A 27,326-nucleotide genomic window follows, 5' to 3' on the forward strand; every position below is an offset into this window, starting at 1 on the left:
TATCTTGCTCCTCTGTAAGAGATGGGGTGGGGCCCTTTGCATATCTGTGCCCAGGTGCTGATTGTCTTATAATGCGCCCATGATATTACCGCACTATTTAGTATGTCAGGAAATGATTTTGTATGTCCCATTGTCATATGCAGTTTGTCATAACTACCAGGATGTTCTACTGCACTGAGTCACACACTGCACTCTCCAGTTATTCTGCAGGGGAGAAGATGCGTCACATCAACCGAGCCGTGAACACAAGACAGCTCACTGACAGACGCCTCAAAAAATGATCATACAGATAATCAGTACCAGCTGGGTGACCTCTGGCTCACTGCTGGTAGAGTGTGTGGCCCTCACAGTCTTCTGCAGTGGCCTGTTTGACTCTGAGCTGTGTCGTCACCTCCTTCTCTCTCACACACTTCCTGTCTGTGTGCAGAGCTGTCCCATCAATAAAAAGACAAATCAAACCCCCAAATAAATCTTTAAAAAGAAAATACAACAAAAAAAAAACGGACTATGAAAATAAAAAACGCAGAGAAATGCAGATGGAATTTTACTGTTGTAAATATATCTTAAAATCTGCAACACATACAGTTATAGACCACATAAACATTCTAAATGGGTCCCTTTGTATTTCCTGTTTGAATGAATGTTAATGCAGAAGCTGACAGGAAGTAAACAAGGACCAAAGCTGTTGCCCTAGCAACAGAATAGCAGTGAAACGGTCCATTGAAACTACATACATTGTAAAGGAACAACAGGAGAGCTCTCGGGGTTGACCTCTGACCTCTGTCTCTCACAGGCTCAGCGCATGGCATTTTGTTTTGTCTCCAAGGTCATGTTAAGTGATAAAGTGAAGATCTGCTGCGTTCCAAATCGCATGCTTCTTATTTTTAATAATAAAAATATTTAAGGAAATTTATGTTGTGGAAAAACGGTCTTTTTCTCTGAAACATGTCACGAAAAAAATGTGAAAAATATTGGAAACCTTATTTGACTTTGAAGTGAAATTTTATATTTGTATTTATTGTGTTAGGTGAGTTATGTCTTATTCCTCTCAGTGTGAAGACGTACAGAATAGACTGCAGCTCATGAATGAGTGGAGGATTTTTCCTTCCTTTAAACACCCCTCGCTGTCCAGAATCAAAGTGAAGCATCGCAAGGACGATCATGGACATAAAGGACCCCGTTATCTGTGACACTACAATGTGACCTTACTTCATTTCTTTTTCTATTTTACAATATGTTAAACATTTCACCTTCACCTGTGATGTCACTGCCTGTTGTCCTTGGTTTTGTCTGCTTTTTTCTTTTCATAAAGAATAATAAAGTATAAAAAAAATAACTGCTACAGAGACATGAGCAAGAGGGTCAAAGTTCAAGGCAAGTTGTGCGTCCCAATTGTGTGCAATCTCTATGCAACAGTACGAACTCTGTAAGTTCAGCTGCAAAACACACTGAAAGGAAAAGGACAAAGTGTTCAATCAGGAGGGCAGGGTTCAATCTCTTTAATCATTTCACCTCAAACAACTGTTAAAATAAAACCACGTGAGACGTTCAGAGGGCTCGTCTTGGTTTACAGTTAACTTCTTAGACAACATTTGAAATTTAAGAACAAATGTTTAATATGAAATTATTTATTCAACATATAAAAACAGGTCTGGAAAGGACACAAAACATTCAAGGTGTTTAAAACGAACAAACCCTGTTTGATTGTTTCTAAAAAAGTGTGAAAACAGTAAACTTTGGACTGAATGAATAAAGACAATATTTGTTTATATGCTGACATATTAAGAAATGGATCTTCATGATAAAAAAGAAAACAGTAAGTGCAAATATTCAAAAAGTAAAAGGAAACATGTTTAAACAGCCGGCGACGACACAAAGGTCAGAAATGATTTGTTTAGCAGGCGTTTCATTTCCAAACAATCCCCAAGAAATTACCTAAAAATAACTTTGGTGTAAACTAAAGGAAAAGAGGAACAAATATGTTTTATTATTCATTTATAACTGGAGACTTTAAATGTTTGTTTAAAGAGTCCAGCTGACGAGAAATGACTCTATTTGTCTTTCAGATCACCAGGAAACTTCCAGGGAAATTATTAGGAATCGTTTGGGAAATTTTGGGCCTGTAAAATAAAGTGTTGCTAAAAAGTCTTAAGATCTACTTACTTGCTTTTTCCAGAGCTTTCGCCACATCTTACTGTCTTCCTCGGTTAAAAACAACAACGTTTAATGCGTCCTCATGAAAGTCCATCATGTTATATATGTGGCTGATTAAGCATCAGAAGAAAACGCAGCTTCCCTTCACCATCATGTGCAAATACAGCGCTGAAAGTTGGTGACAGTCCTTAAAGTTTGTTCTAATCAAACATATGAGGCACAAATATTAAAGTTAATGTACAAAACATCACATGGTCAGAGGGAGTGAGAGTTTAAATGCTACATGATCGCATCCTGGGGCTTTTTCATGATTATAATATCACAATATCAAAACACATTTGTGTTTGTTTCTTACATTAAACAGCTGAAAAAATAAAACCCCTCTGAAGTCCTGTTTTCCCAGCTTTGACTCAGAGCGCCCTCTGCTGGCTACAGTCGCTCACTTCAACAGTGAGATCTGATGAAGCCACAATCAAACACTTCCTCCTCCTCCTGCCCTCATCACACCACCCGTCCTCCACCTCTCATCACGGCTGCACAGATCGGAATCAAAGTGCAATAACAGTCTGTCCAACGTGGATAATTAAGCCATCGCCACGGGGACGGCAGCTCGTTAATTAAAAATAAAAACCAACCACTGTCTGGGGTTGCACGTGTAGTCGGAATAATTAAAAATACTACAGAGAGGAGGGGCGGACAATATTCTTCAACTCTTCCCGGGAGTGCACGTCTTACAGGCCTGATGATGTTATCACGCTCTGCACCGCTCTGCACCGCTCTGCCACAGCATCTACACGTCTAACTGAACAGATACAAAACAATCTGACGACTCACACTTTACACTTGAGTCAAAGGTGTGTGATTCAGGGCCGACGGGGGCAAAGGTCGCAGCTGAGCGGGACTCATAGCGCTACACAGACGCAGGGGTGTTTGAGGCACACGGGGAGGATGCCCTTGTTGATCTGGTGGAACTCCACCAGCTGCAGCAGGTCTATGAAGAGAGTCAGGCCGTCGTCCATGGTGTAGTACTTCCTGCCTCCCTCCTCACACTGCAGACACACAGATAATCAGTCATGGTCAGCACGCACACTGAAGACGTGTGTGTGTGTGTGTGTGTGTGTGTGTGTGTGTGAACAGGAGCTGTTTGAGTGAACAAAAGGAACTCACAGGAATCACCAGGTAATGTTTGGTCTTCAGCTTGTAGCACAGCGAGAGGACGAAGCACTGGGCGTGCTGCTGGCTCTCACGGATCAGGAACATCCTGCACACGAACATGAAGAGAGAGATGATTCCTTAAAGGAGCAGTACGTGACATTCAGAGTGTTCATGTAGCAGCAAACCACTCTTCACTGTGTGCTGAGACGTTGTGGAGATGATCTGGAAATCCTTTTTGACCCACACTCACCAGCCACTTTATTAGGTACACCTGTTCAACTGCTTGTTAGCGCAGGAATATTTCATGTCTGCACTTCACTTCTGCAGGTGAGTGCTGAACAGACACCTACATCAGTGAAGGCATCTCTGCTGGGCTGCGGCCTCCAGCTCAGGCACAGAACAGTGAGCTAACGCTGTCCATGAAATGAGCCGCGAGCACCGTTCAACCTTTACTCACTGACTCCTGGTAAAACTTGCTGTCTTCATACGTAATCTTGTCACATCAGCTAGCCAATCAAAATGTTACATAAGGGAAGTGAGGGGGCACAAACTTTACTCTCTACACGCTCTACGCTCCTGTCCTTATTTCTGCACCTCCCAAAAATGATTCACTTTGTTCATGTTTTTAATCTGTGATATTTTTACTGTTTCAAATCACATTTTCCTTTAAGTGCAGCAAAGCACATTTAAATAAACTCCAGACGGCCCAAAACAAGTAAATCAGTGTTAAAGTTTCCTCTCTGTACCAAACTCCACTCAGCACATTTTCTATTATTTAATTGGCTTCCAGTTGATAAAGAGTCGTACGAGTCAAGCTGGGACATAAAATGGTTCATAATGAGGTTCCCAGATATCTGTCCAGCTTCTTAAATCACTTCAGAGACAATCGGAAATATTCAACAAGGCAGATTTGTTGCTTTTTTAGATTCAACAGTTCAGAGGGGGAAATATCTTTTCATACACAGCTGCAATTAGAAAGAATAAACCTCCAGTTTCTCTGAGACTCGTTAGAGAGGAGGTTTAAGGAGCTTTGAAGACACAGAGAGCAGATGGTCTCTGAGGACAGAGACTGAACAAACTAACAGCGGCGTCCTTTATGTTACAGAGGCATCAGTATTACAGTGAGACGGTTTCATGACCAGTTAAAAACTCTGTGTCGTTGTTTTAAACAATGAACTCAACTTGTGTTTTTGGACCCATTCAATGATCTGAAAGGTTCCTGGACTCACCCGTCCACCAGGCCCTGCTTCTCAATCAGTCTCTGTGTTTCCTTTCTGGACACACCGCCATGAAACCACGGCTGGGACTTGTGGATGGCTACAAACAAACAAACAAACAAACAGAGAGAGAGACAGTGAGCATGAAGAGCGTGAGCAGGCACACAGTGTGCTTTGGATCAGGACCCTGTCTCCTCTCATGTGGACTCACAGGACGGTCTGGCTCCAGAGTTCAGGCTGGGCAGACTGCACCTCAGGGCTTCTCTCCGCTGCACCAGAGAGGACGAAACAAGAACAGGAGAGGGTCAAAATATCAGACTCTAATACGTGGAGGCTTTTTACATCACCACTACTGTCTCTCTGTACAGAAACACTCTGGGTTATTAAAACATGCATCTTATTTCTGCATGTTTGGTCATCATTTGTATCTCTATCAATAATCAAAACAAATCCAACGGCAGTAAATCATCAGACAGATATACATACGTTTTTTTACATCAACACATACTTTTAAAAAGGAACTTGTACATTATCACTATTATTGTAGATATTAAAGTGAGTGTGACAGATCTGTGCGGAGACATTTTACAGTTGAAAGATAAAAAACAAACATTAACAGTACAAAATACGTTCAAGTTGAGATTAAAAAGAAGATTTTAATAAATAAAATTGAAGCTTTTAAATCCCTTAAAAACTGAACCGATGCCGGTTCATATCATCTGTCTGCACAAGTTAGTTACAGACTCACGACTTCTCTGCTTCAGATTCTGGCTGTAATTTGATTAATTTACATGAATCAAGGTTTTTGAAAATATGAACTCAACAACAAAAAATAATGTTGCACATTTCAGATCCATTGTTAGCATCGTTAGCTTGTTTACTATATTACTATAGGTTGAACAGCCGAATCTGATTCGACTGTCATCATTCAGAGTCGGGTACAGTCCTAACGCTGCGTTCTACAGACGAGGTATTTCTTTTCCTTTCATGTCCGATATCGGATTCAATATTTCAACTGTTCTTACTCGAGTGATCGTGTTTGTTTTTTCAGAACATGATGTAATGTCTGAGTCTATTTCCTGTACAGATGTTTGTATCTGTGAGCTGAGCTGGGTCCTGGAAAATGTTGTGTGTTGTTTGGCTGTGGAAAATCAATAAACATATGTAGAAGATAAATAAATAAATAAATAAATGTGCAGACTGAAGACAACAAGACGCCATAAAGACGGCAACATGAACATTTCCACGACAGTCGAGACCTCACTGAGTACGTCTGCTCTTGCTCAGGATTTTCAAAACAGACTTTTCCAGGTTTTTCCAGGACCGTATGAATCCTTTAATGAGCATGAATTATTCCTTTAAGTGAATCTCGTCTAAACAGAGGTCTGCTCGTGCATCACTGCCTCATCCACTCTTTTTGCTTTCAGACTTTTCTCCAGTGAACTCTGCAGCCAAGCCTCCTCCTCCTCCTCCTCCTCCTCCTCCCCAGCCTTCCCCCATCCTCACCCTCCAGGCCTGCCCCTCCTCCCTCTCTGCGCACTGGGCCTCCGTTGGGTTCTGGATGACCCGTCCGCCGGCCTTCCCCGAGAAGTCCATGGCCACCAGGCTCGCCTCCGACTGCTCACACAGAGAAACAAACAGCAGAATGTGAGACGACACGACTCTGCATCACATCATGTGACGAGTCTGATGATGACCTCACTTTGCTCTCTGTGAGTTTGGATCCTTCCAGGCTTTGAGGGGCCGACTTGGACAACTGGTAGTTGCACTGAAGCTGCTTCCCGTACTGACAACACACACACACACGAACACACAGTAAGAGGACATGATAAAGAAGATATCCTTTAACTTTCAGCTTTGTGTGCAACACACTGACTTATAAATATCACTGTAGTGAGCAGAATGATCTAACAGTGTGACAGGACTGTGTTGATGTAGGATTGAAATGGAAACCTTGAACAGTCTGAAGGCCGACGTCCAACACGTTCGTATCTGTTCGTTCTCAGCACACAGGATCTTCAGGTCCTGAACACGGACGGGGTTTTTGGAGGGCTGTGCAATCACACACACACAACACAAGGTGACAGGGTTACTATAGGTCATCTAGAGATGTAGTTTCAATGGTTAAGGATGAGTGGAATGATGGATGCAAAAATACAAATTCTCTAACTAACATTTTTGGGTGATAAGGTGGAATATTTTCAATTTTTTCTTTTAAAACGATTATTATTGTTTTCTAACTTTTTAATTTATTTGTCGTTCTTTCTGTCCAGATACCTGCTGAACACAGGAGCTGCTGCTCTACTGCTGCCTCCATCACTTAGTTCAGGGGTCGACAACCTTTACTACCAGAAAAAGCCATTTTGGTCCACAAAAATGTATTAAATCTCTCTGGAGCCACAAAATATAATTGAGCCTTATATTAAAGGTAACACAGCCTTATTAAAGGGATAGTGCACCCAAAAATGTAAATTCAGCCATTATCTCCTCACCCATATGTCGAGGGAGGCTCAGGTGAAGTTTTAGAGTCCTCACATCACTTGCAGAGATCCAAGGGGAGAGGAGGTAGCAACACAACTCCACCTAATGGAGGCTGACGGCGCCCCAGATTCAAACGTCCAAAAACACATCATTGAAACCACAAAATATCTCCATACTGCTCGTCCGTAGTGATCCAAGTGTCCTGAAGCCCCGACATAAAAAGTTGTTTGGAAAAACCTCATTTGAACTCTGTTTTTAGCCTCATTGTAGCCTGTAGCTCTGACTGCCTCTCTATGTACACTGTGCTCACATGTGTGCGCTTGCACGAGACCAGCGAAAGCACGTGAACACACATGAAGGCGGTGACCATATCTCACAGTCTCGCACAAGCACACACACGTGAGCGCGGCGTACAGAGAGGCAGTCAGAGCTACAGGCTACAATGAGGCGAAAAACTAGGGCTGACCTTCGACTCCAGTTTTTTGAAGCTTTGGAGCTCAGAACGAATTTAATTCGAAGCATTCAACAACAGGGGACACATGACTCTGTGGAGGTCCACACGGACTAAAAGCGGAAGTCCGCAAGCCCTGTGCACGCAAAGCTCAGATTTTACGACCGCGCGGACTCCGCTCCGCGCACCAGTGTCACTCAGAAGACTGCTCGGCATGTATTTTTCATATCGCCATGACATAAACGCGCAAGAATTGGGGGTAATGTAGTGTTTCACGGACATTTTTACAGGAAACTACAACGCGGAAGTGCGCTCGACTATGGAAGCCCGAATGACTGCGGATATTCCTCGCCGAGTCCGCTCCGCTTATAGTGCGCCCGAGTCTGTGAGCACCTTAAATTAAAACCCTCGGCGCACACTGCAGCACAATCAAACAGCTGCGCAACTCAGAGCATCAGAAGTGTCTCTGACACCAGACTCAGAGCGGCTCTGAGTGTGCTCATTGGGTTAGTGTTGCGTTTAAGGCCTCCCCCAAAAAAACAGAAAAAAAAAAAAAAACGCAGAAGCTTCGATTTTTTTTTTTCCACAATTGAATCCTGTGCCATCGAGCAGTATGGAGATATTTTGTGGTTTCAATGATGTGTTTTTGGACGTTTGAATCTGGGGCGCCGTCAGCCTCCATTAGGTGGAGTTGTGTTGCTACCTCCTCTCCCCTTGGATCTCTGCAAGTGATGTGAGGACTCTAAAACTTCACCTGAGCCTCCCTCGGCATATGGGTGAGTAGATAATGGCTGAATTTTCAGTTTTGGGTGCACTATCCCTTTAAGTCTAAATGAGCTCATCAACATCACTAATAGGTCTAATTTGATTATATTAACTTTTACATGTCTTTTCTTTTTCTGCTTTGGTCTGTGTAACTTTCATTTTGTTTTGTTTGTCTTTGCTCGACCATATCATCATTTCCTGTTGTGACACAAACACATGTGAACGATGTGCGAGTGATTCTCTACAGTAACAGCTGCTGTGAGGTCGTCACCTCCCAGAGCTACATGTTCTCCAGACAGTGTGATTTTCTATTGTCAGCACCACCGTGACATAAGTCTACTGTGCAGCAAATTACTGGTGTGTGTGTGTGTGTGTGTGTGTGTGTGTGATGTTATCACACAGCAGTTACAGAAAGTTCCTCGATCACTGCCAGTCATGTGGAAGCATTACAGCTATTACAGCTTCTGCTGCTGAACACTACTGACTCAATAATCCACAAGAATGACATGAATGCTACTCTCACTCACACACACACACACACACACAGACCCTCAGGTCAAACAGTGCTCAGTCTGTTCCTGACACAATGTTCTGTCTGGTCTGAGAACATTTAATCCCGTCTCGGTGAGGCCTGGAGGAAGCAGTTACCTTGATGCAGAAGGTGAAGTCTGAAGGCGCTCCGTACAGTTTACGGCTGTTCACCACGGTGTACACGTTCAAATCGTCCAGATCGGCCACGTACTGCAGGTGCCGAGGCTCCTGGTCCACACACACACACACACACACACACACACACACACACACACACACGTTTAAAGATCGCAGTGTGTATAAAGTGTCACTTATCCATTTGAAGTTTTGCTGAACTTATAAAGTATCAGCTGGACTTACTGACCTTGGAGGAGCCTTTGGTGGAGCAGTAGAGTCCGGAGCGGCGGAGGAAAAAGTAGACCTTCTTCCAGGCTTTGCGGCTGGGCTCTTTGACCTGCAGGTAACCCTGTATCTCCGGACACGTCCCGGACTTCAGCAGATTCTGAGGAACACAAAGAGCTCATTATTCTCACATGTTAGAGCCCAAACAATTCATCAAATACAAAAAAGTTCCAGGTAGTTTATCAGAACTTTAATCATAAATAAATAAATTCATTTAAAAACATTTGTGTTTTCAGTTTTTGTGTCTGAATAAAATCAAAGGACACTTTAAGACATGTTTACTGGTGACTTCCACACTGACTGAGGCTTTACCTGAATGAGCTCTGATGATGTCATCCCCTTGCTGACATCGGCGCTGTCGGAGATCATGCACTCTGGGAAGAAGAGCTGAGGAAGAGGAGGGCGTCATTAAAATCCTCATTTACAAGACAAAGGAGCTGCTTCTGCTGCAGTCTGCACTGTGATCACTTCAACATCAGGATGTTGCTTCAGAACGCCATCATCTTCAACATGCAGATGAGACACACCTCACAGGAATCACGCTCGTTTGTTTAACGTGTATCAGAGGCAACATAATAACTTGTAGTTCGGACAAAGCCTTGAGTAAATGATCAGTCGTGCAAAGTGATCCACGTGTGCACAAAACCAACACGTGTTCTCAGAGGAGACAGAGATCCTGCTGCTGTCGCTGTTTGCATATCACGCACATGAAACTGGGCGTGAGCGCTCAAATGACAGTAGAGATGAAATAAAATTAAATCGGCAACAATTCTGATCATTAATCCATCAGTTCAAATTAATGAAAGAAGTGTCAAACATTCTCTTCTCTTGTCCCAGACTCTCAAATACAATGGTTTGTTGTTTTGTAGGGTAGACATATTGGTGGAACCCTTTTGGTTTAAACAGACTGAGGCGGCCTTCTGCAACGGGAGGGGCTGTTGATGACTTGTGGGAGGAGCTGTTGATGACGCCGCACGTGCGAGCCACTGGTGGTGGATAAACAGGAAACAGCTGATAGCAGGAATTAGCGAGCAGCTAGTAGCAAGAGGGAAACACAAACCTGACAGACACTGTAAAGATGAGCAACTGGGGAGACAAGGAATTGCGCGCCCTCCTTGTCCTCGCAAACGAAGAGGCCATTAACCGTCAGATGACGGGGACGGTGAAGAACGGGCCGACTTACGAGAGAATCGCCGAAGGACTGACCAGCCGCGGCTTCCCTCCCACGTCACTGTTTACGTCACACGCTGAGCTACACGTTTTGTTACTTGCTCACGCCCCCCATTGCCCCGAAAAAGGCACATTCTGTATAAACAAAAGTAGGTAGGCGGCATTTTGCTGCACTCCCTGATTTTGTTTTTATACTGCCAATGCTGAAAAAACACTGATTGGGCACAATCAGTGCTGATTGAATTTGCACAATTCCTGTTTAAAAAGGGCTGAAGATATGTATGAAAAGTACAAATGTAATATATGTGCGGTCAGCAGATATGTACAACATTTCCTTCTGAGGACGGGGCTGTAATCCTCAATAATCATTTAACTGAGCAAAAACACCAAACATTGACTCATGATAGCTTCTAGATTGTGACGATCTGCTGCTTATTCATGCATCGCAGACTAGTTGCATAAATCTGATCTTGTGCAGAAGTGTTCTGTAGGAACATGGTCATTGGAGTGAGTTGAGTCAATCTACATTTTGCCAACAGGTCAGTGCACGTATGAAGTCAAATGACAGTATTACAGTTTTTTAAAGATTTGTAACGTTAGAATTGTGGACTTTTACATAAAGCTTTTTATTTTCACAAAAAGAAATTTAAAAAATGGATATATGAAATTAGATCACGTGTTTGTAGTCGTTAAGACCACAAATTCAAATTTAATACTATCTCATGACTTTAAAGGCCTCATTGTTGTAACATTGAGTGTAAGACATTTTAAGACTTTTTAAGACCCTGAGTAAAGTGAGTATCTTTGGGTTTTGGACCGTTAGTCTAATAAAACAAAAACAATTACCTCGAACTAGCCTTTTTTTAAACTTTTTTTTTGACTCCAGATTTATTTTTTCTGTCACCTGTTTGCATGACACAGCCGCACACACTGCTCACATGTCACATGGTGAAGTGAACAGTAGTAAATCCGTCATCAAACTCCGCTCTGTGCCGTGTGGAGGCAGCGTGGGCCGACGGCACTAGTGGAAGGTTCATCAAAACCAGTTTCACCTTTGTGTAACAGCACAGGCGACAGACCAGATCTGATGTCATGAAATACCTGAGGCATGAAGTCGACACGTCTGCACCAGCACGCAACCTGACAATCATTTATGCTTTTAATTGTTATGTAAAAGGAGTGGATGGAAACTTAACACGCCTCCTGTTATCTATTGTTAACAAGTTCACTGCTGATGAGTCGTGACAGGCCGCAAGCTACGTACCATCGGTTTCCTGAAGAACTCGTACTTGGCGTAGTTTTTGCAGAAAACGAACCTCGTGTCGCCTTTGAGGGACCACGTTGCCTGAACCTCCAGCACGACCTCGTGGTCCTCCAGACATCTCTCTGAGGACACAGGAGGACATTTTATGAGCCGCTCTGCAGCATGTGGTTAAAGTGAGTGTTAATCTCAGAGCAGAGTCGTACCGAGGCCCAGGGTGGGGTGGAGCTCCAGCAGAGCCCAGTTCTCCTGGTCGCTGCAGTGAGCCGTCTGGACCAACATGTGACACACCTCTCGGGCCGTGGCCTCTCGACACACCCACACTGACCTGCTGTGGCTGTCCTCTCCGTACACCTTTATCAACTGAGGAACACATGGAAGAAATATGAGCATCCTTTAGTACAAAAAAACCCACCTTTAAATCTTTACTTAAAGTTTTTACAATTTATGGTCTGAATTTTGTGTGAAACAGCCCTTTGACATATCGACTCTCAGTAATTTTCTCTGTGGACAGTAGTTTGTTTTTTTTTTTTAATAGTTGGTGGCGGAGTCCGCCATTCCCCTGTTCCCACGCTGGATTCACGTTCCCTTCACACACTACAGCACTTAAACCTGCTGCTCTTTAGGATTAAAACTTTACATAAAAAGTCCAGCTGAAAGGATCAGAAGTAAAACAACTAATTATGAGGCAAAAAAAACCCATCTATAAATACATGTATGTATTTATAGATATATATAACACACATATAAATAATGAGGTAGTTTACTGACACTAAAAATCTTTCAAAATAAAGGTAAGACCGAACTGTTCAGCCAGGTGCTTGATTAAGAATTAGTAATAGACATTATTTAATTTATTTATATTTATTTATATTTATTGTGTAAAATTGTACTGTATCTTATCTATTATTTTATGAATATATATTAATATTATACTTTTTTTATCCGTCTTCATCAATTTATTTGTCTTTGTTCTGTCTCTTTAATCTATTTAATCTAATTTTTAGTCTTTTTTTCACTTTTTGTTTATTATTGTAATTATTATTACTATTATTAATATTATTATTATTGCTTTTAAATCTATTTCATTGTACTTTATGACAACATTTTAATTCTTGTTTTGTATTTTTAATTCATTATGTATTTATTAGCTTGCATTTTGGTATTAAATTATTTTATTATTATTATTATTATTATTATTATTATTAGTTAATTACTTTATTTCAATATATTTTATGGTCACCATTTTAATTTCTGTTTAGTCTTTTATAGTTATTTTATCTAGTTTTTATTTTAGATTTTTTAAATAATTATTTTTTTAATTATTATTATTGCTTTTCAATCTATATCACTGTATTTTCTTTTTTTTCCCAAATCTTTTTAATCTATGTTATCCAGTTTTTAGTCCAGTTCTTATTTAACAATTATATTATTTAACAATTTTATTTATTATTATTATTATTACAGCTTTTAAATTCATGTCAGTGGTTTTATTGTCATAATATTTACTCTTGTTTTGTCTTTTTATTCTATTTTATTCAATTTCTAAATCTAAATTTTGAGTCTAGTTTTTATTTACTATTCTATTATTATTATTATTATTATTATTATTATGACCCTATGGTGATTATTTTTGCTTTTAAATCTATTTTATTGTTTTTTTAAATATCGTCACTTTTATTCTTGTTTGGTGTTTTGAATATATTTTATGACATTCTTTAATCTTATTTTTAATTTACTCTGTTTTCCAACTTTAACTGCTATTATTGATTTTAAATCTATTTTAATACAATTTTATATTTTTATTTTCTCTCATACACTGGTCTTAAATTGTTAAATAGTTTAGTCAGACATCTGTGAAGCGCTTTGAGCTGCACCAACTCTCACAAATAAAGTCTGACTGAATGATAACAATACAACAACTATTTTTTAAACATAGATTAAATCTTAATCTGCAAAGTACCGTCTGCACCTGTCAGATAAATGTAGTGGAGCAGATGTTTAAAGTACAGGTAGCTCTGTGCTGAATGAATCCTCAGTGTCCTGCGACTTTACACATTTTAAGTTGAACTAACAGGTTTAAAGTGACACTGAACAACAGAGTGAACAACACACTCTTCACAGCTGCCTGTAGCATCGTACCAACAACACGGCTACGCTCAAAACAAAAAGCCAAACTGAAGCCAAGAACCTGTCACCTGTGCTGACACAGTCACTCTGGATTTAATAAGCTGTGACACTTGGAGGGAAAGGCCCCTCATGTATTCTTCCTAATTTTAGAGCGACACTGCGGCACCTTGTTTCTTCTCCAGCTGAACTGAAATCATAACACGCAGGTTTCATATCTTTGTCTGTGAGTCATGAGCCGTCTCACTCTTGTGTGTGTGTGTGTTCAGGATGAAGATGAGACTGGAGAGACGCCTGTGGACTGTTTCTGTGTCTGATGCTGCAGAGGTGAGCTGCAGGTTATTCAGGGGTCAGGAAGTTCCTCAGAGCGCGCTGCTGTCTGACTCAACGTCTGGATCCAGCAAACCGAAAGAAAACAAACCTGCCCGACCACAAACCCGCGGCTGGATGTCAGTCATCAAGTCCGGACTGGTCGGGCGAGTGTCGGCATCAGGCAGGACAAATAATGGGTGAGTATCAGCCGGGGAGGCTCACGGGGGAGGAACATTCCTGCTGTGGAAACTTCACGCTTCAATATCCGGTCAGTCCACTCTGACTCCTGAGAGGATTTTATTAAAGAGCAGGGGAGGAAAAGGGAAAATGTTTCTGAGCTCAGGACAGGAAGCTGACGACGTGTGACAATGGTGGAGATCAGATCAGATATTTAAAAACATTCAGACACACTGTAGCAGCAGTTTTATTTTGAGCATGCGATCTGAAATACTGTGTTTAATCAAAGTGATGTCACAGCTCACAGTGCAGCAACCTACAAACACATAAAGAGACAAGTGAAGGAACAAATCCAGCTGAAACTATTCGCTCGGATAAAGAATTACCATCTGAACAAAGAGTAACGTTACATGGCCAAAACTATGTGGACACCTTGTGTGCTTTCAGGCTCTGCAGACTGCAGTTTGATAATGTCTGAATTATTGGTATCATTTATGAGCAGCAGTGACAAACACTTGGTCCTAAAATGTCAAAATTGTGCTCATATTCGGTTCAGGTTCGGCCCACCTGACATGCTGCTGTGTTGTGCTACGGCTGCATTTGTTATTTACGTGACAACGCCTGAACGCAACACAGGCTGTGTGTGTTTAATGTTTAATGTCAGACCTGTTTAGACTTTTTAACCTGTTTTCATTGTCCAAACGTGAATGTTTCTGTACTCCAAGTCACATTTCTGTGCTCTAGCCAGTAACCTGCTTTGCAGCTCCTTTAAATTGAGAAGCATAATCGAACGTTCAGAATTTCACGTCATGAGCGACTTGAGCTGCTTTCACTGCCACAAATATTTTACCAGCGGTGCTGCTCAAGCGAATTCAGCTATTTTGCAGCTCTGGCAGCTTTTGGTGTGAACGTACAGTAAGAATAAGCCGTTCATATCTACACACGGAGCAGGTTCTTCCCCCAGTTTGTCCCCGAGTGCGCTCATGTGCCTTTTCACACACACACCCAATGTGTGTGTGTGTGTGTGTGTCAGAGAGAGAGAGAGAGGCAAGCAGCTCCATAAATAAAAAACAATATGTTGTAGCTGATTCTGATTCTCGTGGCAGGCACAAATAAACAAATATGTAAACCATGTTTCTACAGTAGCCCAAAGCAAACAAACCAGACTCTGGCTCTACAGAGGGCCTCTCATGTGTTCACGTTACAGTGAACGCCACCGTGGGCTCATAGGGAGGGTGAGCAGAGGGGTATTCAGTCAGCTGCAATCTGCAACCTCAACACTTAATGTGACTTCACCCTGCACACTGCTCCTGCAGGTACAAATTAGGGAGGGGAATCTAAAACCAGTTTAAAATTATCTGATCGATCTGGATCAAATGCCTCCGAGCTTCGTAATTCTTTTATCAATGCTGGCATGTTTTTCTGACAGTTGCAAATTGTGAAACAATGAGCTGCATTCACCAATATCTTCGTACACTTCCTCTTAAGAAAAGTCTACGTCAGATTCACGACTGTTCTTAAATGGCAGAACTATTCTCACCTGTGTTCTGACACAGTGCACTCAGTTAGCTGAGTATTGTTGCTGAGCGTGTCCATCCCTTTATGACCACAGTGTACCCATCTTCTGATGGCTACTTCCAGCAGGATAACGCACCATGTCACAAAGCTCACATCATCTCAAACATGACAATGAGTTCACTGTACTCCAATGGCCTCCACAGTCACCAGATCTCAGTCCAATAGAGCACCTTTGGGATGTGCTGGAACGGCAGATTCTCATCATGGATCAACTGTGTGATGTCATCATGTCAATATGGACCAACATCTCTGAGCAATGTTTCCAGCACCTTGTTGAGTCTGTGACACCAAGAATTAAAAAGGGGTCCAACCTGGTACCAGCAAGGTGTACCTAATAAAGTGGACGACGGCTGTGCTATTAACAGATTGATTCATGACAGCAGTGCTGCCTGTAATGTCTGTAAAATGATCATTTCAAGTGGAAACATCAACAATATGGGCTTTAATCCAGTAACACACACTCTGCACACGAGTCAGTGCCTCCCAGCCGAGCAGGGGAGGGTAAACATCCCATGTTATTACATGAGCGACACACAGGCAGGCTCAGGAGAGTTTTCTTTGACTAAGAAAACAGTTAAACAGCAGAGCTTTGCACACCAGAGTCACGTGCATCATTTTTTTCTGACTCTGTTTCTACACTGGGCCCAGACTCAGATCAAAAACAGAACTGATAAAGAATCCGACTGATGAGCAGAATCAGAAATGGTCTTGTTATAAATAAAGTCTTATCAATCCAGTCCACAAACTTCTGGCCACATAATCTCAGTCTAAAACAGCTCACAGGATCTTTCAGCGTTTGTTTCCCTCCTGCAGCTCTTTGTGCTCCCACAGAATAATCACAATTCCCAGTTTGTCAGACGCCTGTGTGTGTGTGTGTGTGTGTGTGTGTGTGTGTGTGTGTGTGTGTGCGTGTGTGTGCGCGCTCGCCTGTTTGCTTCCATCACTGTAGATGTGGCACGGCGACACGCTGCTGTAATTACAGACATGTTTATTCTGGCAGCGTTTGTGTGTCAAAATAAGACGGCGCAGGCATGGCAACACAGCTCTGCTGTCAGTCACAGTCTTAACCGAACTTTACCTGCATGATTAGCAAACAGGTTCAGACACATCGAGAGGACGCACCTGTCAGACCCTGCGCATCAGACAGGTGTGAAGGGATTAACGCAGCCACTGTAATTTGTCCAAACAAATAAGTCTCAGAGGATGAAGCTGATGTTATTATATGTTGTCCTTACTCTCAATAAACACTATATGTCTACTGTCTGTCGCTCTGAGCCCAAACACACACTGTCTCCAAGTGAAGACTTAAATCTTTATGAATATCATTTCCCAAAACAGGCTCAGCGCTCTCCTCAAACAGCTGATCACTGTAGTTTTTATCAAACAGGAGCAAACAGTGCATCTGTGGAACTATTTTCAGTACTTGTTGACAGGGTCGTTGGGTTCTGTCTTTTCACAGGATGTGCTGACACTAAAGCAAATGTCCACTTTAGAATGAAGATACAGACAGTACTTACTGACCCTCATGCCGACAACAAGTCCAATGTAGTTTTTTAATCCACAAAACTTGTTCGGGGTATCAGAGGATAACAGCTACACTTGAAGTGCACAGAACCCACATTTTGAAAATGTAATAAAACTCCGCGAATGCATTTCAGAAACATCAGAACGGCTCGTCCATCGTAATCCAAGTGCCCTGAAGCCGCGGTATGCAACACTGACTTGAAAAGACGTAATTTACTCCACTTTTATAGCATCATTTCTCACTGTGGTCAGTCAGCCTGCCCTGCAGGAGTGCTGTGTTTACATGGCAACTCGCGCGAGACTTGAGAACGTTCAGAAACGTTCCTGTTCTTGAGTCTTGCGAGTTGCAGGCTGACTGACCACGGTGAGAAATGATGCTATAAAAGTGGAGTAAATTACGTCTTTTCAAGTCAGTGTTGCATGCCGCAGCTTCAGGGCACTTGGATTACGACGGACAAGCCGTTCTGGCATTTTTGCATTAGCGGAGTTTTATTACATTGTCAAAATGTGGGTTCCATGCACTTCAAGTATATGGAAAAATCTGGCTAGCTGTTATCCTCCAATACCCCGAACGAGTTTTGTGGATTAAAAAACTACACTGGACTTGTTGTCGGCATGAGGGTCAGTAAGTACTGTCTGTATCTTCATTCTAAAGTGGCCATTTCCTTTAAGAATATCACAGAATATTGCCAGATTCATTCCTGAAGTGCACAACAGGTGATTAATAGAGCGTACATTTGCCGTAAGACTGCAATAAAGTGTGTTTTTAAAAGGTGGGAAAGATGGATTATGTATGTTACACCGGTGCGACCATCCTTTGTCTAATGCTAAATTGTATGTCCCTTGTCTCATATTCTTCCCCTTTTTACTTCATTTTTAAAGTTTTCTTTTTTTTCACACCCCAGCGTTTCTGTTCCAGGAAGTTTAGTTCTTAAACTGTATTAACAGATTGCCTAATAATATGGTGGAAGGACCAATCATTCATCTCTGTATTATTTATACAGTCTTGGATATACTGTGGAGATTCAACTGTAATTTACGGATGAATGGATGAGAATGTTATGTCAATGAACATGTGAACCATGTAAAATCCTCATAAAAAGAGAATTGAAAAAACAACAGATGGAGCGATGTGGTCACTGGAGTCAGTTTATCTTGACTGGTATTCCTTCAGTGTTCCTCGTTAGGGAGGTTTTTATCTGGAGCTGAGTTATCCACTGAGGTCTCTTCCTCTCAAACACTAACAAACCAAGGGTGTCATTTATAAAACAGTGTGTAGGATCAGACTAGAAATGTATGTGCGAACAAAAGCTAAAAAAAATGGCGTGTCCCAAATAATACTCGACAGTTTCTACAGTCAGGCTCCACCTCACCATCTGCGTCACCAATTTCCCGTCTCCAAAATGTTTGTCAGCGTGGGTCAAAGTTTCTCCCATCAAGTCTGTTTTTACAGATCACAACTTTTCCGTGGGAGGTGGCGTACACCTCTTTCAGGCCTTGTTTTGTGCGTACAAAATGTTTATAAATGAAACACCTGGTGATTAAAACCAGTAAAAACACTGAATAAAGTGAGTTCACATTAAAAATCTGTATTTGCCCGGGGCGTTGGTAGCTTAGTGGATAGTGCCTGCGCCCCATGTATGGAGGCCATGCCTCGCTGCAGCAGCCGACCCCCCACTCTCTCTGTCTCCCCATTTCACACTGTCCTGTACATTAAAGGCAAAAAGCCCCCAAAAAATCAGCCGCTGTTTGGCTTGTCTGGGAGGAGCTGTTAGCCTCGCTCCTGCTAACAGCCAAAACACACGTCTGCCGTGGCGTGCCTGCAGCAGAGCGCGCTCATTATGATCAACTGAAGCTTCTTCACTGACCAGTAAAGCTGCTGCTCAACATTATTTCTACACAGCTGATCTATTTTTCTTCTGTGCACACAGCTCTGCAGCTCTGCAGCAGGTAAACCTTTACAGAACAGAGGACAAAATGAGCAAAGTCTGTTTATAAATGGTAAAATGGACACCTCACTGTGTCAATGTGAAGCCACAGAGCAGCACTGTGTTCTTATATTTCACATTAAAATAAATCAATCAAATCAGCCTGCAGTTAAAACGATGCAGTTCATTACTTCAGTACCAGTTCATATGGTGTACGCTTCCAAAGCCTTCATAAACAACTACATTATTCGGCAAAACTCAACACACACACACACACACACACACACACACACACACACACACACACACACAGAGAAGCTGTCAGTTGAGTGTAGCAGGTGAAAAACGCCGCTCCGCTCCGCCTACATGACCACGCCCCATTTCAGAAATAATGCATGCTCACCTTTTTTCTCTTGAGATCCAAACCCTCAGGAGGTTTTTAGTTAGAGCTGAATTATCCTTAGAGGTCTCTTTCTCTCCAAAACAAACAGACCCGCTGATTTAAAGCAGTAAAAACACTGAATGAAGCAGTTTCATGTTAAAAATCAATGTTTCTCTAAAGCTGTTCAGCACAGCAGGGGTTAAAGATGAGCTGCCGCTAACGTTTGCTCAGCTGGTTTCTCCGATAACTTCAGATCCAGAAGTCTGATGACTACAACCCTTCATCTTCATCTAGTTACAAACGACCAAGATCTAAAAAGTGTTTCATAAAAATGTCTAGTTGAACTAATTTAATCTTTAAATGAGGAGGATCCTAATGTTTATCTAAAATGAGGCTTTAAATCTGAATTCTGAGTGTTCAATTTAATCTTTCACCTGTACTGGAGCTGCACTTGGTGACATCACACTGACACCTATTCAGTCCACAGTGTGATAAACTGTCTGTGTTGTATTAATGAAACTAAAATGATGAAGTGAAAAAAAAAAACACGTTAAGGAGACACCTGGAATCTGAGCCTGTCCAAACTGCAGTCTGAACATCATCAGACCATTTAAGATGATTTCAGACAGACTTGTGAAGCAGCTGCCTGATAATGATGCTTTGAACTTACATGTTTGTTAGCGGACGGAGAGGGAAGTGAACTGATGAGCACTGGAGACTTGGAGGGGCTGCACAGCTCTGGGAAAGGGTTGGGAATGGACGGGACGGAGGAGGAAAATGACTCCACGCCCTTCATCCTGTAGAAGTTACAGACATGAACAAAAGATCAGAACCAGATGAAATCATGTAAAAATAAACTGACAGAAGATTTATAAACAATCAATTCCTAATTATCTGCTATCAAAGGACAAGACTGCAGATTTCTATATTCTGTTTTATTGACAAAACCTGACATATCTTGTGCCAGCGAAAGCACGTGAACACACATGAACACGGTGCCCATGTCTCACGGTCTTGTGCAAGTGCACACACGTGAGCGCGGTGCCCAGAGAGGCAGTCAGAGCTACAGGCTACAATGAGGCTAAAAACAGAGTTCAAATGAGGTTTTTCCAAACAACTTTTTATGTCGGGGCTTCAGGACACTTGGATCACTACGGACGAGCAGTATGGAGATATTTTGTGGTTTCAATGATGTGTTTTTGGACGTTTGAATCTGAGGCGCCGTCAGCCTCCATTAGGTGGAGTTGTGTTGCTACCTCCTCTCCCCTTGGATCTCTGCAAGTGATGTGAGGACTCTAAAACTTCACCTGAGCCTCCCTCGGCATATGGGTGAGTAGATAATGGCTGAATTTACATTTTTGGCTGCACTATCCCTTTAAGGCAATTTAAGACTTTTTAAGGCCTTATATTGAGAGAACTTAAGACTTTTTAAAGGACCTGTAGACGCCCTGGATTAAATAAAAAAGACTGAAAAACTGAAAAAAAATCTATACATTATAATAAACAGATGTTGCCGACTATATGGAGATTTTACGAAAAAAACATTCATAAAGTTCTTCTTACATTGTATCGTCATCTTTAAGAAGTTGAAAGTTTGATTGAAGACATTTTAATACCAATTAAGGCCTTATTTTTAGATTAATGAATTCAGTGGCGTTTAAGATTTTTGCAGGGACCCTGACTTTTACAAGTTCACAGTGGGAAGAAAATAAAACTTTGATTGGAGCTCTTTTGTGTCTCTGAACTTTAAACAGACAGAAACAACCCTCCCTATCTCGCCTCGCCATGGTTAAATACTGTTTTGTTATGTCGTCAGAAAAAAAAAGAGCCAGTTTCTAGATAATAACGTGTGATTAACATGTTTTCTTTTTCCCATTTATTTCACAGTGTTACCACAAAGAAACAGAGCTGTCTTTGTCTTCAGGGAGGAAGAAACAAGAAGGTACCACGTCTATATAAGGACAGAAGGAAGTGAAACTAAAACAAAACTCCGTCCAAGACCAGCACACACACACACACACACACACACACACACACACACTGCTCTACAATCACACTTTTACTGTCGAAACTTCTTTACACATCAGATGACTTTGACCTGAAGGTGAGTCACTGACTTGAGTAAACATCCACCTGAACAAGACTGACTCATGTCCACTACATGTGTTCGCGCTGCATATCTAAACACACGTCAAACACGTCAGCCTGTTCCCACAGGGAGTAATGATGCCTGTTGGTCGTACCTGTTCACAGTGATCAGGATGGGCTGGGAGCGCCGTACAGAAGGAGAGTCGGCCACCAGAGGAGCCAGAGTCAGAGTGGAGCTCCCCAGCAACGTCTCTGCTCCATCAGACGACTCCTTCCTCTCCGAGCCCTCGAATACTTCTGTCCACGGACCAGCCACCTCCATCATGTTACCTGAGGGGAGGAGGGAGTCAGAGTTTTAGCCTCCAGGTGACTCTGTGCTGATGAGGAGCAACCCTTCAGTCTGTAGTGAAATCCACATGCAAACTATGATCGACTTCATTTATACAGAGGAGAGTCACGAGAGAGAAGGAGGGAGAGACTTTGACTTTGCATACTTTAAAGTACACCGTGCTGATAATAGTCAAGAATGCAGGACTTTAACTTGTAGTGGAGCAGTGTCAGTGTGGTATTAGCACTTTTACTGTACATAAGTAAAGGACATAAATACTAAGGCCCAATCCCAATACCCCCCCTTGTCCACTACCCCTTGGCCCTCAAAATGAAGCAACGAGGGGTAGGGGTAGAAATCTTTCCCTAGGAATTGAGACACCACTCACTACGTCACTGCGTCAGTTACGTTCACGCATACGTAACTATTTTAAACAGGAAGCTGCGAGCCATCTACATTTCCATCCGGCATCTACAATGGAGTCTCCAGTTGAGTTCATCCTACCGATCGCGTTTGCCGCATTCATCATGCTTCGTTTGATGAACAACAGATGACAGGGGACTTTAGCTAGCTAGCTAACCAGCTAACATTACGAGGCATCATAGTTATACTAGCTGGCGTGTTATCGTAATGTGAAAAGTCCGACAATTTTGCAGAACAGGACAGATGACAGACGCCAGATAGTGCGAGCTAGCTAGCTAGCTAACAAGCAACCTGACGACGGTAACGTTAGCTACGTATGAATTTTTTCCCCATCTCTTGCTTGGTGGTAGCCATGGCGACGTCTACCCCTCGCTGGCAAGTCAGCGTCTGAAATCCCTCGCTCCGAAGGGCTAGTTTCATACCCACTACCCCTCGTTATGCCCCCTACCCCTACACGCAAAAAGGAATTGGGAAGCAACTACCCCTCGCGGGAACGCACAAATATAGGGGTAGGGCTAAGGGGGGGTATTGGGACGGGCCCTTACTCTCCGGCAACTCTGGCGAGTTGATCCGAGGTGCCCAATTTTCCACCTCGTAGGGTAGACATATTGGTGGAACCCTTTTGGTTAAAACAGAACGAGGCGGCCTTCCGCCACGGGAGGGGCTGTTGATGACTTGTGGGAGGAGCTGTTGATGACGCCGCACGTGCGAGCCACTGGCGGTGGATAAACAGGAAACAGCTGATAGCAGGAATTAGCGAGCAGCTAGTAGCAAGAGGGAAACACAAACCTGACAGACACTGTAAAGATGAGCAACTGGGGAGACAAGGAATTGCGCGCCCTCCTTGTCCTCGCAAACGAAGAGGCCATTAACCGTCAGATGACGGGGACGGTGAAGAACGGGCCGACTTATGAGAGAATCGCCGAAGGACTGACCAGCCGCGGCTTCCCTCCCACGTCACTGTTTACGTCACACGCTGAGCTACACGTTTTGTTACTTGCTCACGCCCCCCATTGCCCCGAAAAAGGCACATTCTGTATAAACAAAAGTAGGTAGGCGGCATTTTGCTGCACTCCCCGATTTTGTTTTTATACTGCCAATGCTGAAAAAACACTGATTGGGCTTTCCTGCAGATTTGCACAATTCCTGTTTAAAAAGGGCTAATGAGTAGATGCACACGTCCTTCTGTGTCGGATCAGTTGGCAGGTGTTGTTTGGTAGAAAGAAAATAGTTCCCACCCCACATACAAAGGCAGTGTCCTTACCGCAGCAGCCACAGATTCATTTCCAGTTCGTGGCTCTTTGCTACATGTCACCGTCAACGCCCCCTCCAGGCTCAAGCCTGTCCTGTCGTTAAGGGCAAAAAGCCCAAAAAATTATCTTTCCAAACTAAATTAAAATAAATAACAGGATCAAGAACACTGAACGCACTTTGTTCTGGTGTGTTTGGGTTTTTTCCATGAGGTAAAAAGACAGCAGGGAGTTGCGTGTAGTGCAGACAAAGACTTCTCTGCTTTCATCAGTCAGAGCTTTTGTTATAAATGGTTTTATATTTAGACAACACACACACACACACACACACACACACACACACAGCAGGTGTTATTATCGTGCGTGTGTGTGTGTGTGTGGATATTCAGGTTTGTAATATTCTCTGGCTCTGCGCCACCAAATCTATTTTCAGTAACGAAAGTTTGATTCCACAGCGTGTTTTTGTCCTGACATTGTTTGTTAATCTGTGTAAAGTTGTGTAGTTGTTATTAAATAATTACAGTAATTACAGTTGCCATGCACAGATGGCTCTGTGTGCGTACTCTGATCGAGGCAACAACAACAACAACAACAACACAAATGCTGGCTTCAGATAATCAGCTGCACATCTAAAATATTCACTACAGTTTGATTCAGAGAGTGATGATGAACACCGGATGGATAACATCTCCTTTTACAAACATAAAAACCCTGCAGGCAGCATTTAGTGGTTTAAAATCTCTCCTCAGCAGGTGTGGATCCAAATTAAACATGTGTGTAAACAGGTGTACATGTGTGTGAAGGAGAACAGAGCTGACACAACCCACATCCTGTTTCCTCGAGGAAGAGTCGACGAGACGGGAATAAAAGGTTGAATGTCTCAGTTTGCGATGATGTGACGCAGAGAAGCTGAGCTTTGCTTTATGAAAGGATCTAAACGTTGAGCCCACAGTCACAGTGCATGTCACTGACTTCTCCTTTGCCTGACTCATGACACCTTTAAGTGTTGTTTTATTGCAGCCATATTTTCTACCAGTGTGATTTACAGCCATCATTCAGCACTGATGTTTGGAGGGAGAGCGTCTGATATAATCCGTTTGAATCCGAGCTGACGTCTTGTTTTGTCTGTATGAAGAGAAATTATCGTTGGATTTTCACATTTCTGACGAACAAATGCGTCCTCAGAAAAACACTATAATCAAACTTGAGCTTAAAATAGTGATATTTGATCAAAATCTCTTTATTTTACATTTTAAATTTGGCCTATTATAAACTGTCTGCATGAACTGAGCAGCAGAAACGACAAGAGTGAAAAACTGAGGCTTTTTTCAACTCCACTTTCAAACATAAAAGCGTCAATTTTACAAATCTAATAACCACTCATAATAATCAGGGGCGTAGTGGGCACAGGGTGCGTGGCACTTTTCCATACTGTGAGTTTGACAGCCGTTCAATTCATGTTAACAAGTCAGAGCTCGCTTCTCCAAGTTGTCTGAATGCACCTTGAGTAACTTGGCAAGATGCACGCGTGCTGCTTCTTCTGTCATCACAGCAGAGCAGCACGCTCCCTCGCACAGAGCAGGAGGATGTTCTGTATGTCTGAACAAAACTGTGCAGCAAACACGTCAGCAGGAGGCAGAAACCCTGCACTCCTTCTTTATATCGAACCATGTTAGCTGAAATACCTGGTTTGTGATAACGGTTTGCTGTCGTTAGAAGATGAGCTCTCTTCCTGGTCATCAGGTGGTTTGGGTTATTTGGTTTGGCTCCTTAGCCGCTGTGGAGAAATGCAAACGAATGGGAAACAATAATTCAATAAATCATTTAAAGAAATCGTCTCACTCCAGAACAATCTGACCCCTCACTCCTGAAATAAATAAATATCTGTAGCTTTAGTCAAAATAATATTAAAACAAAACAAGTCACACCTCAGCCGCCCAGCTGCTCTGATGAGTAAAGAACAGTCCCTAAGGCAAAGGAAACAGCAGATCCTCGCAGTGTACAGCCTGCTGTGGGATAATATTTGGCTTTTTTGCTTGATTACATCATTTAAATTATTAATACATTTTCATAATACCTGACAATCCATTTACTTGATGTGCTTCAGCAGCATAACTGTCTGATTATTACTAAACAAAGAGCTGTAATTAGCTGACTGTGTTTTTAATCTATGACCAACAGGACAACATCACAGTTATTAAGTAGGCCAGTGATAAGAGTCCTCCTGTGTGTGGAGCACCTGAGACACAATATAACACCTGATAACAAACACTTGGTATCAGACCTGTGTGCTGGAACAACAGAGTGCTGGTGTAAAGGAATATAACTTAACAAGTCCACCTTAAGAGCCTTAAATACGGTCTTAAATACTGTTAATTAACTGATACATCTCTGCCACGTCTTTGTCTTTTATACCTTTCAACACAAAGTGGTACAGACTAACTCCTGGTAGCTCTAGGAGCCTGAAATCTGAGCTAACGCAGGTGTAGACGTTGCGCCAAAACCTCATACCGAAACTGCTAAAATTACCTCTCCTGCCCTCATTAAAGCTCCGACGACAAAAAGAAACTTCAGTTAAAGTGAAACTAAGGTAAAGATAAATTCGGCTAACTTCGGCTACAACCTGTCCTCACCTGAAGTTTATATTCGCGGTGAAAACCAGCCTGCACCTGTTCAGATTAGCTAGTTAGCTCCTCCGGACAGAGCAAAACCTACCTGTGAACGCAGTGTGGTCAGGCGGAAGGTTTCAGCTGTCTGCCATCGTGTTAATCCCAAACTGAGCTGCTTCGTCAACTCTTTGTTTTCCTCTGATGTGTCGCAAACAAACAACAAGATGCCGTGCCTCTACCACTGTGCCAACAACATGATCTGAGTGGAGAGGAGGAAGGAGGGCGGAGTCTGACCGTCAGGTGTGCGCTGTAGCCCCGCCCCCTCCCTCACTGAGGGTTTCGCAGGGTAATGGTTCAAATATGAGAACACACTTCCGGGTTCATGACGAGGAAATATAAAATATAAAAACATTTCCTTGGTTCAGGTTGTTTTTCATGAACAAGTCTTTGTTGCTGAAAACAGAAAACAATTTAAATCAGGCAATAAATAAGATTAAATAAATAAAAAAATGAGGAAAATGGCAGCTAGAAAAACAGATTAATAGAAATAAATAAATAGATAAATGCACAATAATAATAAATATAAAAAAGGCATTAAGTTAAATTAAAAGGTAAATCTTGAGTTTGCTTTCTCTGTGCAGCCCTCAGGTGTTCAGACGTGGATCATATAATAACATGACGCCTCAGGACCTGAGGGTTCTACAGGGTTCATACGATGAAATCAAATCTGATAAACAGGCAGGACTGAGACCATGAAGAGCTTTATAAACCAATGATCTTAAAATCAGTTCTGAAGCTCACAGGAAGTCGATGCAGAGACTTTAAAACCTGAGCAATGTGTTTCTGAGGGAGACCATAAAGTAGAGCATCACAGTATTTGACTCTGCAGGTGACAGAAGCATCAGTGTGTCTCTGTGTTGGGAGAGAACCAGTCGCACTCTGACAATGTTCTTATTAAGATGATAAAATCAGTTTTGGTTAAACTTCTAACATGTTTATCAAGACAAAGAGTT

The 27,326-nt window shown here is 42.3% G+C and overlaps 1 protein-coding gene across 1 annotated transcript; it reads right to left on the reverse strand.

Moving 5' to 3' along the window:
- Positions 1-1,470: 1,470 nt before the first annotated feature.
- On the reverse strand, positions 1,471-26,590 carry grb7 (growth factor receptor bound protein 7). Its single transcript, XM_033610657.2, has 16 exons — positions 26,420-26,590; positions 25,390-25,481; positions 21,859-22,033; positions 20,286-20,412; positions 11,794-11,950; positions 11,591-11,712; positions 9,469-9,543; positions 9,119-9,256; positions 8,872-8,982; positions 6,480-6,578; positions 6,229-6,312; positions 6,033-6,143; positions 4,738-4,795; positions 4,539-4,626; positions 3,322-3,415; positions 1,471-3,203 (listed from the first exon to the last, which is right to left on the reverse strand). The coding sequence occupies exons 2-16, from the start codon at positions 25,442-25,444 to the stop codon at positions 3,057-3,059; spliced, it is 1,641 nt and encodes a 546-aa protein (XP_033466548.2). The 5' UTR covers positions 25,445-25,481; positions 26,420-26,590; the 3' UTR covers positions 1,471-3,056.
- Between the last annotated feature and the right edge of the window lie 736 nt (positions 26,591-27,326).

The sequence above is a fragment of the Epinephelus lanceolatus genome, chromosome 21 (genome assembly GCF_041903045.1).
Source record: "Epinephelus lanceolatus isolate andai-2023 chromosome 21, ASM4190304v1, whole genome shotgun sequence".
Lineage (NCBI taxonomy): Eukaryota > Metazoa > Chordata > Actinopteri > Perciformes > Serranidae > Epinephelus > Epinephelus lanceolatus.

Bases quoted from the DNA above. Each gene is read 5' to 3' on its own strand.
- grb7 (XM_033610657.2), bottom strand. From the start codon at position 25,444: ATGACCAGGAAGAGAGCTCATCTTCTAACGACAGCAAACCGTTATCAC. The intron at 20,413-21,858 runs GTACGACCAACA...TAACTTCTACAG, and splicing joins ATCCTGATCACTGTGAACAG to GATGAAGGGCGTGGAGTCAT. The intron at 3,204-3,321 runs GTGAGTTCCTTT...GTGTGTCTGCAG, and splicing joins AACATTACCTGGTGATTCCT to TGTGAGGAGGGAGGCAGGAA.